General features: G+C 41.7%; 1 protein-coding gene across 2 annotated transcripts in view; it reads left to right on the forward strand.

The window, feature by feature from the left end:
* Positions 1–984: 984 nt before the first annotated feature.
* LOC308645630 (retinitis pigmentosa 9 protein-like) overlaps positions 985–26,266 on the forward strand; it is a 45,402-nt gene continuing 20,120 nt past the window's right edge. For both annotated transcript variants that reach the window (XR_014021248.1, XM_081287909.1), the window contains exons 1-4: positions 985–1,271; positions 11,222–11,252; positions 13,248–13,377; positions 16,296–16,387. Coding sequence is in view for 1 of the 2 variants with exons in the window: in XM_081287909.1 (XP_081144035.1) it covers positions 1,120–1,271; positions 11,222–11,252; positions 13,248–13,377; positions 16,296–16,387 (405 nt within the window). In the remaining variant the exon portion in view is untranslated. The remainder of the gene's footprint in view (positions 1,272–11,221; positions 11,253–13,247; positions 13,378–16,295; positions 16,388–26,266) is intronic.

Here is a 26,266-nt window from a genome sequence, read left to right on the forward strand (position 1 = left end):
AAAATATAAAACTGGTTGGAGATGTGGCTCAGTAATTAAGCCCCTCCGGGTTCAATCCCTGGCAACGCCACGCCCCCTCCCCCCCCATCCCACTCCTACCCCTGCCAAAAAGGGCAAATGAACTAAATACATTTTAAAATTGTTTTCCTTTCCTCTCTCTCTCTCTCTCTCTCTCTCTCTCCTCTCTCTCTCTTTCTTCCCAGGGATTGAACCCAGAGGTGCTTAACCAATGAACCGCATTCACAGCCCTTTTTATTTTATTTTTTTTTATTTTGAGACAAGGTCTCACTAAGTTGCTTAGGGCCTGGCTAAATTGCTGAGGCTTCCCTTGAACTTGCAATCCACCTGCCTCCTCCTCCCCAGTCACTGCAATTACAGGAGTGAGACACCACACCTGACTAAACAGACACTTTTCTAAAGAAGAAATATACATGACCATCAAATATATGAAAAAATCTCCAACATCTGTAGTCATTGGGGAAATGCAAATCGAAACTACATTGGGAGTTTTGGGGATGTAGAACAGTGGTAATGCACTTTTTCTAGGATGCATGAGGCCCTGGGTTCAATTCCCAGTACTTCAAAAATAAATAAATAAATAATAGATAACTAAATAAAAATTAAGCCTTAAATTGTTTAAGGTCTTAGCTAACTTCCGGCACCCAAACCTTTGTAAACACAATAAACTTGACTGTTGGCCACAGATCACATGATCTGTGAAACTCCAAAATTTATATGAAGACATGTACTTTCCTCCAAAAATGGATGAATCCCACTAATATGAGTGTGTAGTGTGTCCAGCCCCTGAGGGACACACAAGTGACTTGCACGGGGGCCCAGGCCCACTACAGGGTACGCCCTATAGCTTGGGTCAGGAAGCTCTCTTAGGCTCCGCCCCGCCCCCCGCCCGCCTCTGCTCGAGGTCGCCGCCAGCGGGCGCCAGAGTACCCGGCTGGGGTCGGGGACCGGGACTTGGGAAGCCCGAACTCGGAGGCCGCCGCGCGGAGGCGGGGGCCTTACGGCCTGGGCTGGGACCCCGGCCAGCGGGTCGCGGGGCCGCGGGAGGGGGCGCTGCGATCTTGGCCGCGGCCTCTACCCGAGCCGCGTGTGGGAGTTGCGATGTCTTCCCGGCCGGGGCGCGACGACGCGGGGGCGCGGGGCGTGCGGCGGCAGCGGGAGCCGGCGGAGCAGGAGCTGCAGCGGCGCCGGGAGCAGAAGCGGCGGCGACACGACGCGCAGCAGCTGCAACAGCTCAAACACCTAGAGTCCTTGTGAGTCTGCGGGGCGCCGCCGCCCCTCACGGGGAGGGGGCTGCGCGCCAGGCCGGGCCCGGGCGGTCCCTGCCCTCTGGGCCGCGGCGGGAGCCGGGAATCCGGCGACACGAGCCAGCGCCTCAGGCCCCTCCTTTGCGCGAAGAGTGGCGGCCCCGGCGCCCGCGAGCTTAGCCTCGTTCTGGGAGCGGCAGACCCGGGCCCCGGAGGCACCTCCCGCACACACGGAGGGCGCTGTCGGCTCCTGGGAGGCCGCGCGCGTGTCCCCGCCGCCGCCAGGAGGAGCCACGTCTCGGGGACGCGGGCGGCGTGGTGGACCGAGTGACGAACACGCTCCGCCAGGCACTTTGGGGCCTGTGGTTCCTCGTTTCCCTTTGATGGCCCACCGCGAAGGGGCGACCCCGACCCTTCATCCTCGACCGTTAAGAGGGAAGAGGAGCCCCGGGCTTGTCGCTGTGCTATGGGGAGGAGACTGGAGACCCGAAGACTCGCCCAAGGGCTGGCCTTGAGCGTCCGGAGGCTGGCGGCGGGGTCGGCGAGGGTGGCGCCTCCGCAGTCCTTCGAGTCCGTGCCGGGTCCAGACTCCAGAGGCCTCCAGGAGTCCAGATGACCTGGAGAGCGCGGGCTGCAGAGGAGAGTCAAGTGGAATCTGAATCTGCCCTTCTAGGTTCTTTGAGTGGGCTCCGCCACATGGGCATAAAACACTCTGAGAAGGGAAAAGCCATGTTAGAGACGCAAGAAAGAGCCAGGGAAGCCGGGAGGCTGAGGCTGGAGGATCTCAAGTTCCAGACTAGACAGAGCAACTTACCCTATCTCACAATAAAAAATAAAGGCAAAAGGGGGTGTAGTTCAGTGGTAGAGTGTTGTCCTAGGATTTTAACCCCAATACCGGGAGAGAGAAAAAAAAAGAAAAAACTCCGGGATTGGGTGTACCCCAATGTTAGAGCACTTGTCTGTGAGTCTGAAGCTTTGGTTTCTCTCCCACGTGCTGCGTCAGGGAGCTGAGAGTTCTTTTTTGAGACACCATTTTCATATGTTGCTCTCCGAAGCAATCCTCCTGCCTTAGGCTCAGCAATAGCTCTACTACAGGTGTACACCACCACTTCTAAACGTTTGAATATTGCCTTTTTGTGGACATTCTCTTATTTTGTCAATATTATATCTAACTGAATTTTAAGGATTACCCATTAGTTTTCTTTTTTCCTTTTGTGATTTTCTTCTACCTTATCGCCTGCATCTTCTCTGCTTTTTTTTTTCTTTCTTTCTTTTTCTCTTGTGGCATTGGGACTTGAACCCAGGAACACTCTACCACTGTGCTACATTCCCAGCCCTTTTTACCTTTTATCTTTTGAGACAGTTCTTCCTGAGTTGCACAGGCTCTAAGTTGATCTGCAACTTGTGATCCTCCTTGCCTCAGCTTCCCTAGTAGCTGCAGTTACACGCATGTACCACCATTCCTTGCTCTTTGCATTTTCTTTTAGTGTTTTTCAGGTAGAGGTTTAATTCTAATATGTAGGGATCCTGGGGTCTCCCTCATATTTTAGAGTGAAGCTCCATAATGCCATTTGGAAGGGGGCTGTTAAGGAGAGAAATAAAGCAAAGGTCCTAAATTGATGACTAGTGAGTTTCCCTGTAGAGAAACCAAACTGTAATCTCCCCTTCTTATGGGGAAACCCCCACATTTCAGTAAATGGAGCTTTTTCCTGGGACCCATTTGTTTCAAAGACTAAACTAACAACCTTATGTCTCAATGCCAGAGATGTGCCTGGCTGCCAGTGTTCTGGGACAGGGGACAGAGCAGAGCATTGCAGAGTTCACACTAAGACTCAACAAGTTTTCCAAGTGGTCAGCCCCATTCTCAGATCTCCAGTATTCCTATGCAGCTTGGCCTCTCCAGTTTTTTCTCAGAGGATTCAGCCTGCAGTTTCTTTCAAGGGTTGGGCAGTTAGATCTCCTGGGGCAGTAAAGAAAGATAACACTGGAGGCTTCAGCCCCTCCCTCCCAGCTCCCATCTTCCAAATGTTGTAACAAAGTAGCTAATCAGACATTTTCCATGGTTTTACCAGTTTTTTCTTACAATTCTTCTCTGCCCTTTTTCTCCTCCCATGTTTTCTTTGTGGCTGCTTACTTATTGTTTTACTGGAATTTTAAGGGGGTTTAGGGAGGGAAAGTAGATAAGCAAGTTGGTCAGGCCCCGTGTTATTTTATTTGCAAGTTTTTTTTTTTTTTTTTACTGGTGGATTGTAGTTGAACATAAAGATGGAATTTGTTAGCCAGGCACAGTGACACATACCTGTAATCCCAGGGGCTTGAGAGGCTTAGGCAGGAGAATTTTGAGTTCAAAGCCAGCCTCAGCAATTTATCGAGGCCCTAAGCAACCCAGTGAGACCCTGTCTCTAAATACAGAATAGGGCTGGGGATGTGGCTCAGTGGTCTGGTGCCCTTGAGTCCAATCCCCAGTACCCCAGGAAAAAAAAAAAAAAGATAGGATTTGTTGTTACATATACATGCACACAATATAACAAGGTAATTTGTAGGCCTCATTTTAATGGGATATCTCATAGTGAGGTTTTTTAAATATCTTTTTAAGTTGTAGATGGACACAATACCTTTTTTTTTTTTATGTGGTGCTGAGGATCGAACCCAGTGCCTCACACGTGCTAAGCAAGTGTTCTACCACTGAGCTACACCCCCAGCCCTCATAGTGTTTTTTTGTAAAATTCAAGACCTTTTTCTCTGTGATGATTCCTCTTAGGTCTCCCTACTCCACTCTAGCCTTACTCTACATTCTTACATTTGATCTTACTTTTTTGCCTTTTTTTCATACCTGCCAGGTTTTATAAGGCATCTGTTTTCACCCAGTTTCCAACTCTGTAGGAAACAGCTGCAGATACAACTGGGTGCAATGGAATATGTTTTTCAGGGAGGACCCCTCTAAAAGAAACCATATCCCACAAACAGTATTTTAAAGTACCTGGCAAAATAAGGATTTCTCCCCACATACTGCCTTGGAAGAATACATTTACCTCCTGTTATCTAAATTCAATCTTCCCCTAAGAGCAACTTACTAGACTCTAAATAATTTAATAGTAAGTTTTCTTTACAAATCATGCAAAATAATGGACTCTTTTTTTTAAGAACTGATTTCAAAGATAACAATGATCTCTCATCTTTCACAGTCAGAAGCCATAATGTACAATAAGCTCATGTGTAGTTGGACACAATAACTTTATTTAATTAATTTATTTATTTTTATGTTGTCCTGAGGATTGAACCCAGGGCCTTGCGCATGCTTGGCGAGCGCTGTAATGCTGAGCCACAACCCCGCCCATTCTCAACCCTTTTTATTATGAGACAGGGTCTCATTTTTTGCCAGGCTGCCCTTGAACTTGCTATCCTCCTGCCTCTTGAGTCGCTGGGGTTACAGGCATACACCAGTTCACACAAACTCTTTTAGGTTTCTATGCATAAGGCATAGCATTAATATTTCTGGTTAGTGGCTTCAGATGGACTGTATCATTTTCCCATGTTATATAGGTTTCTATTCTTGCTTATCACACACCACAGTTTTCCATTAGAAATTATTAAGTATTTGCTATAGAAAAACATTGTACTATACCTAAACAGCTAATTCTTATACCTAGTTATTTACTATGTATTCTTCAGAGGCTAAGTCGTCCTCTACCCCTTAGCAAAGCTCTGGATAAGTGATGGTGAGGGTTTGATCAGTCCTTTGGAAGGCTCCACAGATGAAGCCAAAAAGAAGGCTGTGTTGCTGTAGCCATTTATAAACATTTCTCATCCATCGGCTGGCAAAATTTTTTTGGGGGGTGGGGTACCAGGGATTGAACAAAGGGGCACTTGACCATTGAACCACATCCCTACCTTATTTTGTATTTTATTAGAGACAGGGTCTCACTGAGTTGCTTAGCACCTCGCTAAATTGCTGAGGCTGGTTTTTGAACTTGTGATCCTACTGCCTCTGCCTCTGGAGCCGCTGAGATTACAGGTGCATGCCACCACACCTGGCAGCAAAATTCTTTTCTACTACACATTGGCGATGAACAACGGGTTCATTCTCCCTAATCACCTCTGATATTTACTCTGTTCAAAAAGTTCTTTAGGGGCTGAAGCTGTGGCTCAGTGGTAGAGGGCTTGGCTAGCATGTGTGAGGCACTGGGTTTAGTTCTCAGCACCACATATAAATAAATGAATAAAATAAAAGGTCCATACATCTAAAAAATATTTTTTAAAAAAAGTTCTTTAAAGTCAGGAGTACATAAAGTATATAAGGAGTTCATAAAGTCAGTACATAAGGATGTTATAGAATCAATGTGTCCCCCAAAGCTCACATGTGGGAACTTAATTCCTAGTGCAACAGTGTTGGGAGGTGGAGCCTAAAAGACCATTAGGTCATGGGAGCTCTGCTTTCATGAATGGGTTAATGACCTTATCTTGGGAGTGGGACACTTAGAAAAGTTTGGAGGCCCTCACTTGCTCTCTATTGCATGTATGTTCTTTTATCCTTCCACCATGGGATGATACAGCACAAAGGCCCTCTCCAAATGTGGGCCCCCTCAGTCCTGGACTTTCCAGCCTCCAGAACTGTAAGAAATACATTTCTGTCAGGTGCAGTGGCACATGCCTGTAATCCCAGCAAGTTGGGAGGCTAAGGCAGGAGAATCCCAAGTTCCAGGCTGGCCTCAGCAATTTAGTGAGACCCTATCTTTTTTTTTTTTTAAAGAGAGAGTGAGAGAGGAGAGAGAGAGAGAATTTTTTTTTAATATTTATTTTTTAGTTTTTGGCAGACACAACATCTTTGTGTGTGGTGCTGAGGATCGAACCCGGGCCGCACGCATGCCAGGCGAGCGTACTACCACTTGAGCCAAAACCCCAGCCCGAGACCCTATCTTAATATTAAAAATAAAAAGGGACTGGGGATGTAAACTCAGTGGCAGAGTGCCCCTGGGTTCAATCCCCAGTGCCAAAAAGAAAGAAAAGAAAGAAGTTTCTTTTCCTTAAAATTATCCAGCCTTTGGTATTCTATAATAGCAGTAAAAGTGGATAAGACAGTCAGTCTTGATGAAGAAAATATTAAAACATTGAAATGATTGGTTCCCTGGAGATTTGGAGGGTTAAGGCACAGATCTAAGCTAAAAAATAGTTTATGTATTACTTTTGAGGAAGCGATATGGCTCTTTTAGAGCCTAAGAGTTGTTCTTTGTGCACACAGAAAGAGCCTGTAGAAAGCCCTTTCCTTGTGGCCTAATGTTCTCCAGCTTATGGGCTCAGCCTTCTGGGTCCCTGGTTCAGTCTCTGTTTCATGGGGAATAAAGGTTCTTTGACATTTACATAAAAGTATCCCAGGTGATAAAGGTTGTCTAGGAGCCACTCTTCTGATACAAAGACACCTTTATTACCAATTTCTGTTTCTTTAATCCTGCTCTTAGCTACCCATCAGACATTTGCTGCAAATGTGAAGAGTCTAACCCAGGTGTGATGACACAAGCCTGTAATTTCAGCAGTAATTTCAGGCTGAGGCATTAGGATTGCATAGTTCAAGGCCAGCCTGGCAACTTAGTGAGACCCTGTCTCAAAAAAAAAAAAAAAAAAAAAAGCAACTCCCCACCTTACCCGCCCCCTACCCCCCCCCCCCTCAAAAGAAAAAAACCACTTATTAGAATCTGGTGGAGGTTTTTTGTTTTGTTTTGTCTTAGTTTTTGTGTAACAGGGATTGAACTCAGGGACACTCAATTACTGAGCCAAACCACATCCCCAGCCCTATTTTTGTATTTTACTTAGAGACAGGGTTTCACTGAGTTGCCTAGTATCTCACTTTTGCTGAGGCTGGCTTTGAACTCACAATCTTCCTGCCTCAGCTCCCGAATTTCTGGGGTTATAGGCATGTGGCACAGTGCCAGCTTCCTGGTGTGTTTTGTCCCCAACCAGTGACAAACATGATACTAGAATAATTCTTGGATTCCAGCTGCACATCTACTAACAGTCCTATACAGGTGGGGCTTGACATGGAGCTAGCATGTGGGTACTGGGCAACAGCTTTGGAACTACCCAGCTGCTTCACTCTGACTGGCCATGTGCCTAAACCTTCAACACATGAGCCTCATAGGACATTTCAGATTCAAATTATAACACCACCAAACCAGTAAATGTTCAAAGACCTACACCCACTCATGTGGTGTATTTATACATGTCAGTATTTATACATGGGGAAAAAATGACAGGAGAAACCACTTGATTGGTTATAGGTTGACATTAGCCTTAGATGAACATGTTTTGGGAGTTTGTACTCTGTGATTAGCTGAAATCTTGGATGCTTTGATTGGCTAAGGATCAGCCACTTGTTTTTAGAATAAACTTTCAAGTTATGTTGCAGTTTGTTTACATATTAAGTTAGGTTAAAATTTACTCTGTACAGAGAGGGAGCTTTCAGCCAAATTTATTATAACAGAACTCCAGATGTCATGAGGTCTGCATGTTATGTAAGCTATCACATATGTTGGCATATGATTGTAATATCACCTTAATATATTTTTAGCATCTGTAGAGTTGTTTTAATAGCTCCCTTTCCATTGATATTAATTTTTGTGTTTTATCTTTTTTCTTGATTAGACTTGTTAAGATTTTTATCAACTTTTTAGCTTTATTATTTCTTTTCTATTTCATATATTTCTGCTTCTACTTAGTTTTTCCTTCCTGCTACCTAGTTTGAAACTAATTTGATTGTTTATCTCACTTTTTTTTGGTACAAGTACTTTAAGTTAAAAGTGTTCATCTGAGTACTATTTCATTCCAGAGATTCTGATATTTTAAACTTTATTATCTCATAGTTCAAAGCACTTTTTATTTACTTTTCTTGTGCTTTCTTCTTTGACCCATGAGATATTTATAAGTGTGCCATTTAATTTTGAAGTAGTTGAGACATGGAGGTGGGGTTCTATGTATTTTAAGGTGATTGATTTCTAATGTAATAAATCATGCAGGAAACAGTCTGCATGATTTCAAGTTTTTTAAATTTCAAAGCTTATTTTGAATATAGTCTATCCTTATTAATTTTCTACTTGTCATTTTTGTGTATAGTTCTCTGTAAATAACAAATAGGTAAAGGTGGCTGATAATGTTTTAAGCCTTCTATATCATTACTCTTTCCAGCAAAGTGAGGGGGTTTAAAATCTCCTAATATGATTGTGGATTTGTCTTTCTAGTTTTATAAATTTTTACTGCATGTATTTTGAAATTTTGTTATTAGGTATATACACATTTAGAATTGTTATACTTTCTTGAAGAAGTTATCCTATTATGGTTATGAAATATTCCCCCTTTATCTCTGAATATCTTTTTCTTGAAATTTTATATTAATAGGTCTACTTCAGATTTCTCATGCTTACTTTCCTCATTTTTTGCTTTTACCCTATTGGTGTATTGGTATTTAAAGTGAGACATATGTATAGAGCATATGGTTATTGCTTGATTTTTACAGATGTTGAATATTTATATCTTTTTTTTTAGTTGTAGTTGGACACAATGCCTTTATTTTATTTATATATTTATTTTTTTATGTGGTGCTGAGGATCGAACCCAGTACCTTGCATGTGCTAGGCGAGTGCTCTACTATTGAGCCACAACCCCAGCCCCAAATATTTATATCTTTTAGATTACAATATCTACTTCACTTATATTTAATTATTGATATTATTTTTAAAAAAACTTGACATGAAAGTCAAGTTAGTGGAAAATTGGGTAAATGATAGGTTTGATGATAGAATATTTCTAGAAAACAGGTTGATAGTCCTGCTGTCAGGCTCAGAGAAGATTGTTGGAATGGTTTTGTTACAGTTGTTCATTCTCTCATTTATCATTTACTTTTCATTTATATGTACACAGTAGCAGATTTATTTTCTTGTTTGTTAACACTTTATTTTGCAAATAAAAATTCTGTCATCAGAAAATAAAAACAACAACAAAATAGATGTCATGAGGTCTGGATAATTGTCCCAGTTTTACCTCTTAAGTGTATAGATCAGCTTTACCACTGGAATACGAGGTCAAAGCCTATGGGTCACCCTCTGCATCTTTCTTTCTTTCTTTCTTTCTTTCTTTCTGGTACAAGGGAATGAACTCAGGGTCTTCAATCAGTGAGCCACATCCCCAGCCCAATTTTGTATTTTACTTAGAGATAGGGTCTCACTGAGTTGTCTAGTGCCTTGCCATTGCCATGGCTGGTTTTGAACTCGTGATCCTCCTGTCTCAGCCTCCAGATCTGCTGGAATTACAGGAATGCGCCACCTCACCAGGCACCCTCTGCTTGTTCTGAGGCTCTAACAAAATAACTTAAAGAAAAATAAGACATTTAACATTTTTTTCTTTAGTTGTTTATGGACCTTTAGTTTTATTCATTTATTTATATGTGGTGCTGAGAATCGAACCCAGTGCCTCACGCACCAAGGCAAGTGCTCTACCACTGAGCCATAACCCCAGCCCAAGACATATTTTATGAGGCTTGGAGAAGATAGGGGTAGACTTGTCTAAAAGCTGATATACCCACTCCACAGCCAGAAGTGAAACAAAGTTTTCTAAATCATAGGCCAGAAAGGTCATAGCCCAACAAGGGACATCTGTGGAAAGTTCAGTACATGTGTAAATGTATATAGAATGAAAAATAAAGGTCCCTCCTATCTATACATAGTCATATATAATGTCCCTTTTCCTGTACCTACAAATAGAAACATGCCAAGTACACTGTTTTGCACGTACTACTTTGTAGACCAAATTATTATGGAGATGATTATTCTATTATCAGTATCTAGTTCACTCTTTTAGCATTTTTTAGTGTTTTTCTGATGATCAGATTTAATATTTCTGTTATGGAAACAGAAAATCATCACTCCAGCTTTCACTACTTGTTCAGCAGTTTGGGGGCTCCCACATTTCCAACTTTATCTAGAGTCTAGATACACTCTTAAGGCAGCTTCAGTGCCCTGATAGACCTCTTTCAGTAAAATGTTCCACGTGGAGGCATTGAAGAGACTTGAGTCATACCATAGTTTTGCCTTCTTTCTTCCCTTTTTATATATATTTTTTGGTCCATTAGGCATTCGTGACTAAACACTAACACCCACGCTGTGTTTGATAGCGTGTGTTTATGTGTCATTACTTAAAAATGAACACGAGCATCTGGTGCTGATTTTTCTAAACGTAGAATCTAGCAGCCTTTTCAGGCTGTTTCAGCAGAATGGTGAAAAGTGAAAATGAACCAGGAGCCCAGGCCCAGTTTATAGCCTTAAGACCCTGGTGGTCCCAGAGCTTGTTGGTGAATAGAAAGAAGGCCCCACAATAGACTGATATAGCAGTGATGGTCCTGACTGTACCCCATGGATGGAGCACCGAGCAGTGGTCCTGCAGGCTAAGTTCAGGGTGGTCAGCATAGGAATGGAAGGCTGTCAGAGCTGAGAAGTTGCTCCTGATGGCTCTGTTATGGGGTAGGTAGAAGCCAGGGCAAAGGGGCCTCTGTGCTGGAATACGTGATTGCCTTCCCCCCAAGAGCCCGTTCCTTGTTGAGTAGTGGATGTTATGCTGGGTAGGCAACCTGACAAAACCACCATTATGTTCTGGAACCAGACTACCCCATAGTCTTCCTACTTCACATTCTTTCTACAATCTCTTTCCCTTTTTCCAAAATAAAATCATTACGGTGGCATAATAAGTTATTATTTCAGTGAATTTAAGATGTAGTTCTCTGCAGGATCACTTTATTTACATGGGATCTTGAGTGCTGAACATATTTTATTAACTGATATAGAAACAATGTAATTTTAAGTTTTTACTACAAATATCCTTTTATTCTGACCTGGTAGCTACCTGTGGCTCAGTGAAGTGTTATGCTCCTATTAATGTGGTTAATGAAGTTTTGCTTCTTGTTTTTTCTTTTTTAGCTATGAAAAACCTCCTCCTGGGCTTATTAAGGTTAGTGTGAAGTTTTTACTCTGGTTATTCTGTGAAACATACTTAACACACTCAATAACTTGTTACGAAAAAATGTCTGTATAGGTTTTAAATCTCCTTTTATGAAAAATAAGTGTTTCTTCCCTGCAGATGCCAGACAGGTCCTAATTTGGGGCCTTGCGCCTCTGTGGAAATTTCATCAAATGTGTTACCTTCCCTAGAGAACCAGCCAGGCACAGCACGTGTGTGTGCAGGTGTGTGTGTGTGTGTGTGTGTGTGTGTGTGTGTGTGTGTGTGTGTTCGTTTGTTCGTATGTGTTTGTTCCTGGGCTATAGCTCCCCTTCTCTTACTGGCTGCCTCTCCTCAAAGCACTGCTGCCTCATTTTCCTTGCCTACCTTACCTGGCCAGCTCCTCAGTACACCCCATGCTGGGGTCTTGAATATCTTCAGCTCAAAGAGCAGCCTCTCAGGAGACCTGAGAGCGCATCTACTCCAGCCTCCCTGAACAGGGACCCATCTCCCAGCTCCCTGGCCACTCTGTCAGGGTGTTTCTCTGCATGAGGGAGAGTAGAGTAGTAGGTGAAGCCAAAAGACCTCTTGTGATTGATAACTTTCTTTTTTTAGGTTGGGAGGGTACTAGATTGAACTCAGGAGTACTCTCTCGACCACTGAACTACATCCACTGCCCTTTTTATATTTCATTTTGGTCTCACTAAGTTGTTCAGGCTCTCTTTGAATTTGTAATCTCCTGCCTCAGCCTCTTTGGTAGCTGGGATTAGGGATCACAAATGTTCACTGCTGTGTTGGGCCATAATGAACTGTTCTAATATAAAATACTATCCTATTATTACAGAAAACCTGGTTTACTTTTTTTTTTTTTTTTTTTGGTGGTGGGGGTGGTGGTGCTGGCATTAGAACCCAGGCCTTACACATGCTAGGCACTCTACCATAGAGCTGCATGCTTCCCCCACTTCAGTTTTATGCCTTGCCTGATTCCACACATTTTGAGGGAATGAAACCTTTTTTTGATCTTTGCATCTAATTTACATCAGAATGTGTCGCTCATAAATCATTCCTGTGTGAAGGACATACTTGTGCTTTCCTATAACTTTCCTGCAGTAAAGTTTGGTTTTGTTTTATGCAAAAAGTTGTTTTTTTGGTATAGTTCTTCTCCTACATTGATTTCCTTTTCTCCTACTGTAATGGAAACCCCTCCTCCACAGAAGAATCTTAATTAAGCTTCTCCAGAGACCCTCACCATAGTTGTTCTTAGACTGTCAACAGAACTTCTGCAAAAGGATTTTCAGGGGGCCAGGACTGTGGCTCAGTGGTAGAGCACTTACCTAGCAAGCATGAGGCACTGAGTTTGATCCCCAGCAACTCATAAAAATAAAAACAAACAAAATAAAGGTATTGTGTCCATCTACAACTAAAAAGAAAAAAAAATTTTTTTAATTTTCAGGTGGAGGGTATACTTGCAGAAGCAGAGTTGATAAGTAAGACTAACCCAAGGCCTTCACAGAGGCGTTTGCTTTGGCTGGGAAGCCAGCTGACAAGAAATGGGGATGGAAACTCTCCCTTTCCCAGGCACTGATTTTCAAAGACAGTGTCCTTAACCTGAATTGGTTGCCCAGAAAAAAAAAAAAAAAACTATTGTTATATGGAATTCTGCAGATTATGAGCCTCTGAGCCTGTCCCCCTACACACTGGGTATAAAGGTCTAGAACTTTCTGAACTCTGGGTTCAGAGGGATTGATGGACTATGGCGAAAGCCCCCCTTTTGAATCTTGGCTGCAGCCAATAAACCTGCTTCCTGCTAATTCCTCAGTGTCCAGTCTCATCTGTCCCATCTGTCAGGTATAATTTGTCTTTCTCTCTTGTTCATGGGGATGATTGAAGATGACATTGGGACCAACTGCAGAAGAGAAAGCAAGGCAATATTGGGTTGCTAGGGAGGAGGGGCAAAATTCTAATGCTTTGTTGCCATGTTGTTTACACTTTGTTTCCTTCATTTAGGAAGATGAGACTAAGCCAGAAGACTGTATTCCTGATGTACCAGGCAATGAACATGCCAGGGAATTTCTGGCTCACGCGCCAACTAAAGGACTTTGGATGCCACTGGGGAAAGAAGTCAAAGTTATGCAGTGTGAGTGTGGAAGAGTTTAAATAACACTCTTATAATATACAAGTTACATACTACAGTGTACAAAGTGTGCAATAGCCTTAGGCTGTAATGTTAAACAACTGCAAGTGATTATTTTCAACAAAGATCTGGGGATCAGGCTTTTCCTATAAAGTGAAAGGCATGACCAAATAACAATACAGTGTATAGATGTTCCCTTCCCAGGCAACTGTGAAACAGTTCAAATAGTGACAGTGATCTCGGTAATAGTCTTTTGAGGGGCACAAAACCAATCTGGTCCCTGGATGTTGGCATTGTTGCTGATTTTTACAAAACTAGAAAAGAATGAACACTGGGAGTAAGCCCACTTCAAATCTATTATTCTCACTGTGGTTCTGTAGTTTCCTTAAAATGATGTTTATCTGATTGGGGCAAGCCTTTGATTAACTTACAGAGTTTACAAAATTGTTGTGGTCCAATTTGTAACCATATTTTCATTACTTTTAAGAAGGAACAGATTTATACACTTGGCCATGCTTGAGAGACCTCCTGGTACACTACCGTGTAAACAAATTTACTTAGTTGTCATGTTTGTGGAATCTCAGGAAGGGGAAGAAAGCAGATGAGTATTTGTCATCACCCAGAAGTTTATAGCTTTTTTAAATAATTTAATTTAATTAATTAATTTTTTTAAGAGAGAGAGAGAGAATTTTTAATATTTATTTTTTAGTTTTTGGTGGATACAACATCTTTGTTTGTATGTGGTGCTAAGGATCGAACCCGGGCCGCACGCATGCCAGGCAAGCACGCTACCGCTTGAGCCACATCCCCAACCCAATTTATTATCTTAATATATTTTTTTTAGTTGTAGTTGGACACAATACCTTTATTTTATTTATTTATTTTTATGTGGTGCTGAGGATCAAATCCAGTGCCTTGAATATGCTAGGAGAGCATTCTACCACTGAGCCACAAACCCAGCCCCTATAGCTTTTTTTAAAAAAGCTTAAATACCACTTCTCTGTGTAATGAGGTGGGTTAGTTGTATTTCATATATCTTTTTTTTTAATTGAGAAGTTAATGAAGCATAAGTTTTAGTTGCCCTGACATTTTTTTTAAGAGGCCTATCAGGACTTCTTTAGTATGTTTGTGTGGTTATATGATGTTGTACAATTTTCCAAGGGAAGATATTTTTGTATTTGTTTCCTAAATAGCCCTTCTAATCCCCCCTTCCTCCTCACAGTGATACAAGGTTCAGGTCTCACAAAACTTAGATCCAGCCCAGATGGGAAAAAAGGTGCACGCGCATGCACACGAGCACATATATGTACACACTTTCATTATATTCACTGATTCTGGTGTTAACTGTAAGGTTTTCTCACCCTTTGATTTGTCTGCAAGTCAACAATCCTTTTGTTTGTTTGTTTGTTTGTTTGTTTTTGTTACTGTGGATTGAATGTAGAGGTGTTTTACCACTAAGCTATATTCCCAGTCTCACGAGTCACTGGGATTTTAGGCAAGCACCATTGTGCCTAGAAAGCAATTAATCTTGTAAAATTCAGATTATTTATTAGTATTTTTGAGGGGAGGATAGTCTGCATTACTAACAGTCTCCTTGTGTTGTCAAGTTTGCTGTGAATCACACTTGGTATTTCAAGGATTCCTTTAATTCTAAGAGAATTTTGAATTGAAATGGTAGACATCTACATGTTAACCTAGATCCATGGCATTTCACAGCCCCTCAGTTTTACTATACAGAAGGCAATTGGTTTAAATGAAGTTAAGTCCTTTCCATACATCAAAGGATGGGGTAGATAAACACAGGGACAGTTCAGAGGCCATCCATGATGAGCTCCCAAAATTGATTCTTTTTAATATTTTCCTGAATCCAACCCTCAAATAAAAATAAAAGGGAAATCTCTCCCTCTTTGACTGTTTTCTATAGTTGCCAGCTTGAAGGGAAATTGGCTAATCTCACCCATGATCTCCTTTCCTGCTTCCTGACTTCCTTGGTTGATACCCAAGCACAGACTCTGACTTATGTCACTATTCCCATACAGTTTCATGATTTGCCTCATATCCAGATGGATCTGAGAGGATAAAACAGGTCAGAGAAGTCTCTCCATTCCTGTTTTACTCACCATTTCATCTTCCCTTTAGATCTCAATACATGATGTCAAGTTCATAATCATTGAAATTCCTTGAAGATGTGCTTTCCTGTGTTGCCTTGACACATGTTATATATTGCCTTATGTCTCCTCCTTATGTTTTGCTACCTTTAATAAAGGGCCTCTTTAAATGGGACAGTTTCCCTGTTCTGCAGGGAAAGTCACACTAGGGTTGTAAAGGAATTAACATTTTTTAAGAGAACTGTGATTTATAAATAAGAATCAGCTGGACATGAAGGCACACACCTGTAATTCCAGGGATTTGGGGGCTGAGGCAGGAGGATCACAAGTTCAAGACCAGGCTCAGCAATTTAGCAAAGCCCTAAGCAACTTAAGAAGACCCTGTCTCAAAATTAAAAAGGGGTGGGAATGTGTCTCAGTGGTTAAATACCCCTGGATTTAATCCCTGGTACATATAAATAAATAATTAAATAAGAAAGAATGAATCAGAGCCACTTGATGAATGATGAATGGAAAAGATTTGCTCTAAAAAATAGAGTGAAGTATATAAAAATAAATTTTCCTTTATGGTACTTTTGCATTGGATTGCTTTGTAAATACTTGATGATGAAATATTTATTTCTAAAGCTTATTATTAAGATTCAAGGATGTCTGTGAAAGCAATTAGTTTACCTCTGTTTTCTCTGATCTTCCATTCATAGTTTACTGACTCCCTTTGCTTTTAGAATGGGAGTCTAATTAAGAAAAACTTTAATATAATCTGGATGAAGTAGAGCTGTTATCTTACAGAAATATTTCCCTTTTTCTTTTTAGGTTGGCGATGCAAACGGTATGGTCACCGAACGGGTGACAAAGAATGCCCTTTTTTTATCAAAGGCAACCAGAAGTTAGAACAGTTCAGAGTAGTAAGTAAAACCCCAGTATCAATTCACATTTATCACACTATCAATGAGCCAGGTAGTCACCAGTGAAATGAATATTCATATAAAATACATTCCCCAGAAACATTTTTTCCAGAGCATTTCATATTGAGTTCTGTGTTAAATTGCACTTGTGTGACAGATTAGTTCTTTTTTGAGAGGGTGGGTGCAGGAGATCAAACCCAGGGCCTGGTGCATAATAGGCATTTGCCTCACCACTGTGCTCAACCCCTAGCCCCAGATTCAGTTTTAAACAAAAAACAACAAACAACTATTTTAAAATGTTGTTTACTGCCAAGTTTGATAGTGCACACCCGTAATCCCAGTGACTCAGGAGACTGAGGCAGGAGGATCAGAAGTTCAAAGTCAACCTCAGCAATTTAGCAAGACCCTGTCTCAAAATAAAACATAAAAAAAGGGCTGTGGATGTGGCTCAGTGGTTAAGTGCCACTGGGTCCACTCCCTGCCGTGCCCCACACTCCAAAAATAAGCAAATAACACCTAATTCTTTTTCCTTTTTTTTTTTTTTTTTTTTGGTAGAGGGGATTGAACCTAGGGCACTTAACCACTGAGCCACATCCCCAGCCCTTTTATTTTGAGACAGGGTTTCACTAAGTTGCTGAGGCTAGCTTTGAACTTGTGATGCTCCTTCCTCAAATTCTCGAGTCACTGAAATTACAGGGGTGCGCCACCATAATTTTCTTAAGTAGTCATTATCTATTCAAACCCCCCATTTTTAGTTATATAAAAGGTAAGTTTTAGGGCTGGGAATATAGCTCAGTTGTAGAGTGCTTGCCTTGCATGCAGAAGCCCCTGGGTTCAATCCCAGCACCACAAAAAAAGAAAAAAAAATCGAATTTTAGCCAGATGCAGTGGTATAACCCTGTAATTCCAGTGAATCTGGAGGTTGAGGCAGGAGGATTGTATGTTTGAGGCCAGTCTCAGCAACTTAGTGAGATCCTATCTCTAAACAAAAAATACAAAGGGCTGGGAATATATAGCTCAGTGGTAGAAGAACACCCCTGGGTTCAATTCCTCTTACCATTAAAAAAAAAAAAATCATGTAAAAACGAGGGACTTCATTTCCCAGTTTTTGTTTAAAGATATCTTTTTTTTTTTTTTTTTTTTTTTTTTTTAAAGAGAGAGGCAGAGAGAGAGAGAGAGAATTTTTCAATATCCATTCTTCAGTTTTCGGCGGACACAACATCTTTGTTTGTATGTGGTGCTGAGGATCGAACCCGGGCCGCACGCATGCCAGGCGAGCGCGCTACCGCCTGAGCCACATCCCCAGCCCAAAAAGATATCTTTTAATTAAGCTAGAAGTGTGTGTATATTTCCTCACTAGATCTTTTATTTCCTTGCTTTATTTTAACAGAATCACCTTCTAGAGGTGATAACTCATTGTTCAGTAACTGCTTCTGCCAAGTGGTAAATGTACTATGGTTGTCAGCATATATCAAAATGGGGTCAACAGATGTGGCTCAGCAGTAGAGACTTTGCCTCGCATGGACGGGGCCCTGGGTTCAATCCTCAGCACCATATAAAAATAAATGAACGAAATAGAGATGTTGTGTTCAACTACAACTAAAAAATAATTTTTTTTTAAAGTGCAGAGGATGTAGCTCAGAGGTTTGATCTCTAGTACCCGCCCCCCAAAAAAGGTGAAAAAATAAAGTATATTTAAGTACTTGAAGCCGATTTAAATTATCTATATAAGAATATATATTATATAATATATTATATAATATATATTCTTATATATTTGCCTTAAAAGAATATATTGCCTTTAAAGAAAATGGGAATCTTACAGTAGGATTTTTACCACCAGGTCCAATCTAGTCTCTCCCTTTTTTTTTTTCTACTTCTTTTTTTTTTTTTTATTGTTGGTCGTTCAAAACATTACATAGTTCTTAATATATCATATTTCACAGTTTGATTCAAGTGGGTTATGAACTCCCATTTTTACCCGGTATACAGATTGCTGTATCACATCAGTTACTCTTCCATTGATTTGCATATTGCCATTCTAGTGTCTGATGTATTCTGCTGTCTATCCTATTCTCTACTATCCCCCCTCCCCTCCCCTCCCCTCCCCTCTTCTCTCTCTACCCCCTCTACTGTAATTCATTTCTCCCCCTTGTATTATTTTTCCCTTTCCCCTCACTTCCTCTTGTATGTAATTTTGTATAACCCTGAGGGTCTCCTTCCATTTCCATGCAATTTCCCTTCTCTCTCGATTTCCCTCCCACCTCTCATCCCTGTTTAATGTTAATCTTCTTCTCATGCTCTTCGTCCCTACTCTGTTCTTAGTTACTCTCCTTATATCAAAGAAGACATTTGGCATTTGTTTTTTAGGGATTGATTGGCTGGCTTCACTTAGCATAATCTGCTCTAATGCCATCCATTTCCCTCCAAATTCTATGATTTTGTCATTTTTTAATGCAGAGTAATACTCCATTGTGTATAAATGCCACATTTTTTTTATCCATTCATCTATTGAAGGGCATCTAGGTTGGTTCCACAGTCTTGCTATTGTGAATTGTGCTGCTATGAACATCGATGTAGCAGTGTCCCTGTAGCATGCTCTTTTTAGGTCTTTAGGGAATACACCGAGAAGGGGAATAGCTGGGTCAAATGGTGGTTCCATTCCCAGCTTTCCAAGACATCTCCATACTGCTTTCCAAATTGGCTGCACCAATTTGCAGTCCCACCAACAATGAACAAGTGTACCCTTTTCCCCACATCCTCTCCAGCACTTGTTGTTGTTGGACTTCATAATGGCTGCCAATCTTACTGGAGTGAGATGGTATCTTAGGGTGGTTTTGATTTGCATTTCTCTGACTGCTAGCCATGGTGAGCATTTTTTCATGTACTTATTAATTGATTGTATGTCCTCCTCTGAGAAGTGTCTGTTCAGGTCCTTGGCCCATTTGTTGATTGGGTTATTTGTTATCTTATTGTCTAATTTTTTGAGTTCTTTGTATACTCTGGATATTAGGGCTCTATCTGAAGTGTGTGGAGTAAAGATTTGTTCCCAGGATGTAGGCTCCCTGTTTACCTCTCTTATTGTTTCTTTTGCTGAGAAAAAACTTTTTAGTTTGAGTAAGTCCCATTTGTTGATTCTAGTTGTTAACTCTTGCGCTATGGGTGTCCTATTGAGGAATTTGGAGCCCGACCCCACAGTATGTAGATCATAGCCAACTTTTTCTTCTATCAGACGCCGTGTCTCTGATTTAATATCAAGCTCCTTGATCCATTTTGAGTTAACTTTTGTGCATGGCGAGAGAAAGGGATTCAGTTTCATTTTGATGCAAATGGATTTCCAGTTTTCCCAGCACCATTTGTTGAAGATGCTATCCTTCCTCCATTGCATGCTTTTAGCCCCTTTATCAAATATAAGATAGTTGTAGTTTTGTGGATTGGTTACTGTGTCCTCTATTCTGTACCATTGGTCCACCCGCCTGTTTTGGTACCAGTACCATGCTGTTTTTGTTACTATTGCTCTGTAATATAGTTTGAAGTCTGGTATCGCTATACCGCCTGATTCACACTTCCTGCTTAGCATTGTTTTTGCTATTCTGGGTCTTTTATTATTCCATATGAATTTCATGATTCTTTTATCTATTTCTATAAGAAATGCTGTTGGGATTTTGATTGGCATTGCATTGAACTTATAGAGAACTTTTGGTAATATCGCCATTTTGATGATGTTAGTTCTGCCTATCCATGAACAGGGTATATTTTTCCATCTTCTGAGGTCTTCTTCTATATCTCTCTTTAGGGTTCTGTAGTTTTCATTGTATAAGTCTTTCACCTCTTTTGTTAGGTTGATTCCCAAGTATTTTATTTTTTGGGGGGATATTGTAAATGGAGTAGTTGTTCTCATTTCCGTTTCAGAGGATTTGTCGCTGATATACAGGAATGCATTTGATTTATGCGTGTTGATTTTATATCCTGCCACTTTGCTGAATTCATTTATTAGCTCTAATAGTTTATTTGTAGACCCTTTTGGGTCTGCTAGGTATAGAATCATGTCATCTGCAAATAGTGATAATTTAAGTTCTTCTTTTCCTATTTTTATGCCTTTAATTTCTTTTGTCTGTCTAATTACTCTGGCCAGTGTTTCGAGGACTATGTTGAACAGAAGGGGTGAGAGAGGGCATCCCTGTCTTGTACCAGATCTTAGAGGGAATGCCTTCAATTTTTCTCCATTCAGAATGATGCTGGCCTGTGGCTTATCATAGATTGCTTTTACAATGTTGAGGTATGATCCTGTTATCCCTAATTTTTCTAGAGTTTTGAACATAAATGGATGCTGTACTTTGTCGAATGCTTTTTCTGCATCTATCGAGATGATCATATGGTTCTTATTTTTAAGTCTATTGATGTGGTGAATAACATTTATTGATTTCCATATATTGAACCAGCCTTGCATACCAGGGATGAATCCTACTTGATCATGGTGTATAATTTTTTTGATATGTTTTTGAATCCGATTCGCCAGAATTTTATTGAGGATTTTTGCATCTAGGTTCATTAGAGATATTGGTCTGTAGTTTTCTTTCTTTGAAGTGTCTCTGTCTGGTTTAGGCATCAGGGTGATGTTGGCCTCGTAGAATGTATTTGGAAGTTCTCCCTCTTTTTCTATTTCCTGAAATAGCTTGAAAAGTATTGGTGTTAGTTCCTCTTTAAAGGTTTTGTAAAACTCCGCTGTATACCCATCCGGTCCTGGGCTTTTCTTTGTTGGTAGTCTTTTGATGGTTTCTTCTATTTCCTCTATTGTTATTGGTCTGTTTAGGTTGTCTATATCCTCCTGACTCAATCTGGGCAGATCATATGACTTAAGAAATTTATCTATGCCTTCACTATCTTCTATTTTATTGGAGTATAAGGCTTCAAAATAATTTCTGATTATCTTCTGTATTTCTGAAGTGTTTGTTATGATATTGCCTTTTTCATCCCGTATGCTAGTAATTTGAGTTCTCTCTCTTCTTCTCTTCGTTAGCATGGCTAAGGGTCTGTCGATTTTATTTATTTTTTCAAAGAACCAACTTTTAGTTTTGTCAATTTTTTCAATTGTTTCTTTTGTTTCAATTTCATTAATTTCAGCTCTGATTTTAATTATTTCTTGCCTTCTGCTTCTTTTGCTGTTGTTTTGCTCTTCTTTTTCTAGGATTTTGAGATGAAGTATGAGATCATTTATTTGATGGTTTTTTCTTTTTTTAAGGAATGAACTCCAAGCAATGAATTTTCCTCTTAGAACTGCTTTCAATGTGTCCCATAGATTCCGATATGTTGTGTCTGTGTTTTCATTTAACTCTAAGAAGTTTTTAATTTCCTCCTTGATGTCTTGTATAACCCATTGATCATTCAGTAACCTATTGTTCATTCTCCAAGTGATGCATGATTTTTCCTTCCTTCTTTTATCATTGATTTTCAGTTTCATTCCATTATGATCAGATAGGATGCATGGTATTATCTCTACTCCTTTATATTGTCTAAGAGTTCCCCTGTGACATAATATATTTATGATCTATTTTTGAGAAGGATCCATGTGCTGCTGAGAAAAAAGTGTAACTACTTGATGTTGGGTGGTATATTCTATATGTCAATTAAGTCTAGGTTGTTAATTGTGTTATTGAGTTCTATAGTTTCCTTATTTAACTTTTGTTTGGAAGATCTCTCCAGTGGTGAGAGAGGTGTGTTGAAGTCTCCCATGATAATTGTATGGTGGTCTATTAGACTCTTGAACTTGAGAAGAGTTTGCTTGACGAACATAGCTGCACCATTGTTTGGGGCATATATATTTATGATTGTTATGTCTTGTTGGTGTATGGTTCCCTTGAGCAGTATGCAGTGTCCCTCTTAATCCCTTTTGATTAACTTTGGCTTGAAATCTATTTTATTAGATATGAGTATGGACACTCCTGCTTGTTTCCGCAGTCCATATGAGTGGTATGATTTTTCCCAACCTTTCACCTTCAGTCTATGTATATCTTTTCCTATCAAATGCGTCTCCTGTAGGCAGCATATTGTTGGGTCTTGTTTTGTGATCCATTCAACTAGCCTGTGTCTCTTAATTGGTGAGTTTAAGCCATTAACATTTAGGGTTATTATTGAGATATGGTTTGTTCTTCCAGCCATATTTGTTTATTAATGTTACTAAACCTGATTTGTTTTCCTCTTTGATTACTTTCCCCCCTTTACTGTCCTACCTCCCACTGTTGGTTTTCATTGTTATTTTCCATTTCCTCTTCCTGTAATGTTTTGCCAAGGATTTTTTGAAGAGATGGTTTTCTAGCTGCAAATTCTTTTAACTTTTGTTTATCGTGGAAGGTTTTAATTTCATCTTCCATCCTGAAGCTTAATTTCGCCGGATACACAATTCTTGGTTGGAACCCATTTTCTTTCAGTGTTTGAAATATGTTATTCCAGGATCTTCTAGCTTTCAGAGTCTGTGTTGAGAGATCAGCTGTTATCCTGATTGGTTTACCCCTAAATGTAATCTGCTTTGTTTCTCTTGTAGCTTTTAAAATTCTCTCCTTATTCTGTATGCTGGGCATCTTCATTATAATGTATCTAGGTGTGGATCTCTTATGATTTTGCACATTCGGCGTCCTATAGGCTTCTAGGATTTGGGATTCTGTCTCATTCTTCAAGTCTGGGAAGTTTTCTCGTATTATTTCATTGAATAGATTGTTTATTCCTTTGGTTTGGAGCTCTGTGCCTTCCTTTATCCCAATGACTCTTAAGTTTGGTCTTTTAATGTTATCCCATATTTCTTGGATGTTCTGCTCATGGTTTCTTAGCAGTCTTGCTGAGCTGTCTATGTTCTTTTCAAGTTGAAATACTTTGTCTTCATTGTCTGATGTTCTGTCTTCTAAGTGATCTACTCTGCTGGTAGTATTCTCAATTGAGTTTTTAAGTTGGTTTATTGCTTCCTGCATTTCTAGGATTTCTATTTGTTTGTTTTTTATTACCTCTATCTCCCTGTTTAATTGATCTTTTACTTCCTGGATTTGTTTATGTAGTTCCTTGTCAAAGTGATCTTTCATTGTCTGATTTTGCTGTCTCATGTCTTCCTTGAGACTCCAGATCATCTGAAGCATGTATATCCTGAACTCTTTTTCTGACATTCCATCTGTTGCAGCTATTACCTCTTCTAATGTTGAGTTGACCTGCATTGCTTGTGGTCCTTTCTTTCCTTGTCTTTTCATACTGCTCACGTTTCTTTCTGCTTGGTGAAACTGTTGTGTTTTTGAAATTTTCCCCCTATTTATTTATATTGCTCTTGTATAGTTGGAAAATCTCCCTTGCAGGGCGGGTAGTGGCTGTGCTCCTCCTCTAATTAGGGTGATCTGTCTACCACTCTGGTCGGTCGCAGGTCTGCCCACCCTGCGGGCGCGGGTGACGGTTCTGCTCTGCCCGCACTCCAATTGTGGTGACGTAACTACCACACCCTCGGGTCGTTGGTCCTGATCCGGATGTGGGCGGCAGCTCTGCTCAGCCCCTACTCCAACTCCAATTGGTGTGACGTGTCTACCATGCTGGCAGGCCTCTAGGCCTGTTCCGCCGGTGGGTCGCAGGTCTGCCTACCTTGCGGGCTCGGGCGGCAGTTCTGCTCAGCCCCCACTCCCAATGGGGGTACCTGACTGCCTCTCCAATGGGTCGCTGGGCCTTTTCCCGACATGGGCGGCGGCTCTGCTCCACCCCCACTCCAACCAGTGTGACGTGACTGCCTCGGTGCTACGTGTCCACCACGCTAGCTGGCTACCGGGCCTGTCCTGCCAGTGGATCGCAGGTCTGCCTACCTTGCAGGCTCAGACGGCGGCTCTGCATAGCCCCTACTCCAAATGGGGTGACTTGGCTACCATGCCATCGGGTCGCTGGTCCTGTTCTAGGCGTGGGCGGCTACTCTCTTCGGCCCCAACTGCAGTTGGGGTGTCATGATACCACGCTGGCGGGTCACTTGGCCTGCTCTGGGCGCAGGCGGCAGCTCCACTCTGCCCCCCTGGCCCCCACAGCACCCAGCAGGACCCGGACCGAGAAGCAGTCACCGCAGGTTCCCCAACCCTGGGCCAAAGCAGCTTCGGGAGCCAGAACCCAGCCTCTGCGTTCCTGGCTCACGCTCCGCTAGGAGCAGGCTCCAAGGAGCGACCCCCGCAGGTTCCCCTGCCCCAGGCCAAAGCAACTCCGGGAGCCAGAGCCCGGCCACTCCAAGCTCTCAGAGCTGGGTGCACGCTCCGCTGGGAGCAGGCTCAAAGACGCAGTCCCCGCGGGCTCCCCAGCCCCGGGCCAAAACTGTTCCGGGAGTCAGAATACAGCCGCCCCAGCTCAGCGCACGCTCCACTTGGAGCTGGCCTCAACACGCAGTCTCCGCAGGTTCCCCAGCCCTGGGCCAAAGCAGCCCCTGGAACCAGAATCCGGCCGCTCAGAGCCTGGCGCAAGCCTTGCCAGGAGCGAGCCCCTAGGAGTATTCTCCACTGGTTCTCCAGCCCCGAGCCTGAGTGATCTGTTTGCGAGACGCAGGCAAATACCAGCCTGAAATCACCTGTTCCGTAGCTGAATGAGCTGAGATCAGTAGAAAACAGGGATGATTACATCAGCTCTCCAAGATGGCGGCTGCTGTCCTCCTCCGTGGTCCGACCGGTGTCGAGAACCGAACTGGACCGCTTCTCTCCTCTGTCTCAAAGCTGGAACTCAGCACTAAGCACGGCCATTGCACCACTGGCAGGAGCCCCCAGAATCCGCATCGCTGCACCCCCGCTCTGGCACCTCGCTGCTTCCCAGCGCGCGCCGCAGACTCCAGGTGCAGGGTGCGACCCTCCGTGCGGAGAAATCGCCCGTGTCCGAGCCCCCGCAGCCGAACCTCGCGCGATGGAAATCCATCCACTAGATTCTGGAGCACCTCAATTTCACTGGAAATTCCCAACAAGATAGCCTTCAGCTGTTTCACCTCGTCTTTCTCCCGCACAGTGATGCGGCGCACTGGGGTGATGCACTCCCTTCGCCGCCATCTTCCAGCCCTTCTCTAGTCTCTCTTTCCAAAGGAGGTCTGCAGCAAGTAGTTTGACGCATGTATTTTCAGACTTCCTTGGTGGTATGTAACATGCATTTTTATGTTACTTATGTATGTATGTACTTATTTATTTTGCTGCATGGGATATTGAACACAGAGCCTCATGACTCTTAGGCAAGCACTCTACCAGTCCTTTTTTTTTTTTTTTTTTTAACTGATGCAAAATATTTATTCCAAGTTAGTTATTTTATGCAGTAGTTTTTCCCCTCAACAGACTTGTGATAACCACATCTTGTAAATCTGTAAATAATGTTATCAAAATAATCTTAATCTTTGAAATCTCACAAAAATTTATATTTTACAATCCACCCTGAATATCAAGGCTGCAAGAATAACACATTTCCTATATCCAAATATTTTACAGCTGTACCCAAAAAGGAAAAAAGAAAACAAAAACAAACAAACAAAACCACCACATATGCTTTGTTAAGGGCTAAAGTTACCCGAGCAGCCAAAAATAAAATAAAATATCCAAATTATTAGCATTAATTTAATACAGTTATAACTTCAATAGTCACTTTGTCATTGACAATGATTGCTTGAGCACAGGGGTGAGTGCCCCAAGGGCTGGTAGTAGAAGCTATTGCTGCAGACCAGTGTCTCCTCCTCTCTGCATCTCTGCACTGCCAGCTCCCACCTGTGCATCGCCCCATATATACTGTGTGTGTGTGTTTAAAAAATCTTTCCCACCACACAAACTTCTATTAAGCAGATAACAGGGAAGAACAACAACAAAAGCTAAACAAGCCAACTGCTCTTTCTTTGGGATATGATTTTTTCCCTTG

The sequence above is a fragment of the Spermophilus citellus genome (genome assembly GCF_964194105.1).
Source record: "Spermophilus citellus genome assembly, chromosome: 3".
NCBI classification, from domain to species: domain Eukaryota; kingdom Metazoa; phylum Chordata; class Mammalia; order Rodentia; family Sciuridae; genus Spermophilus; species Spermophilus citellus.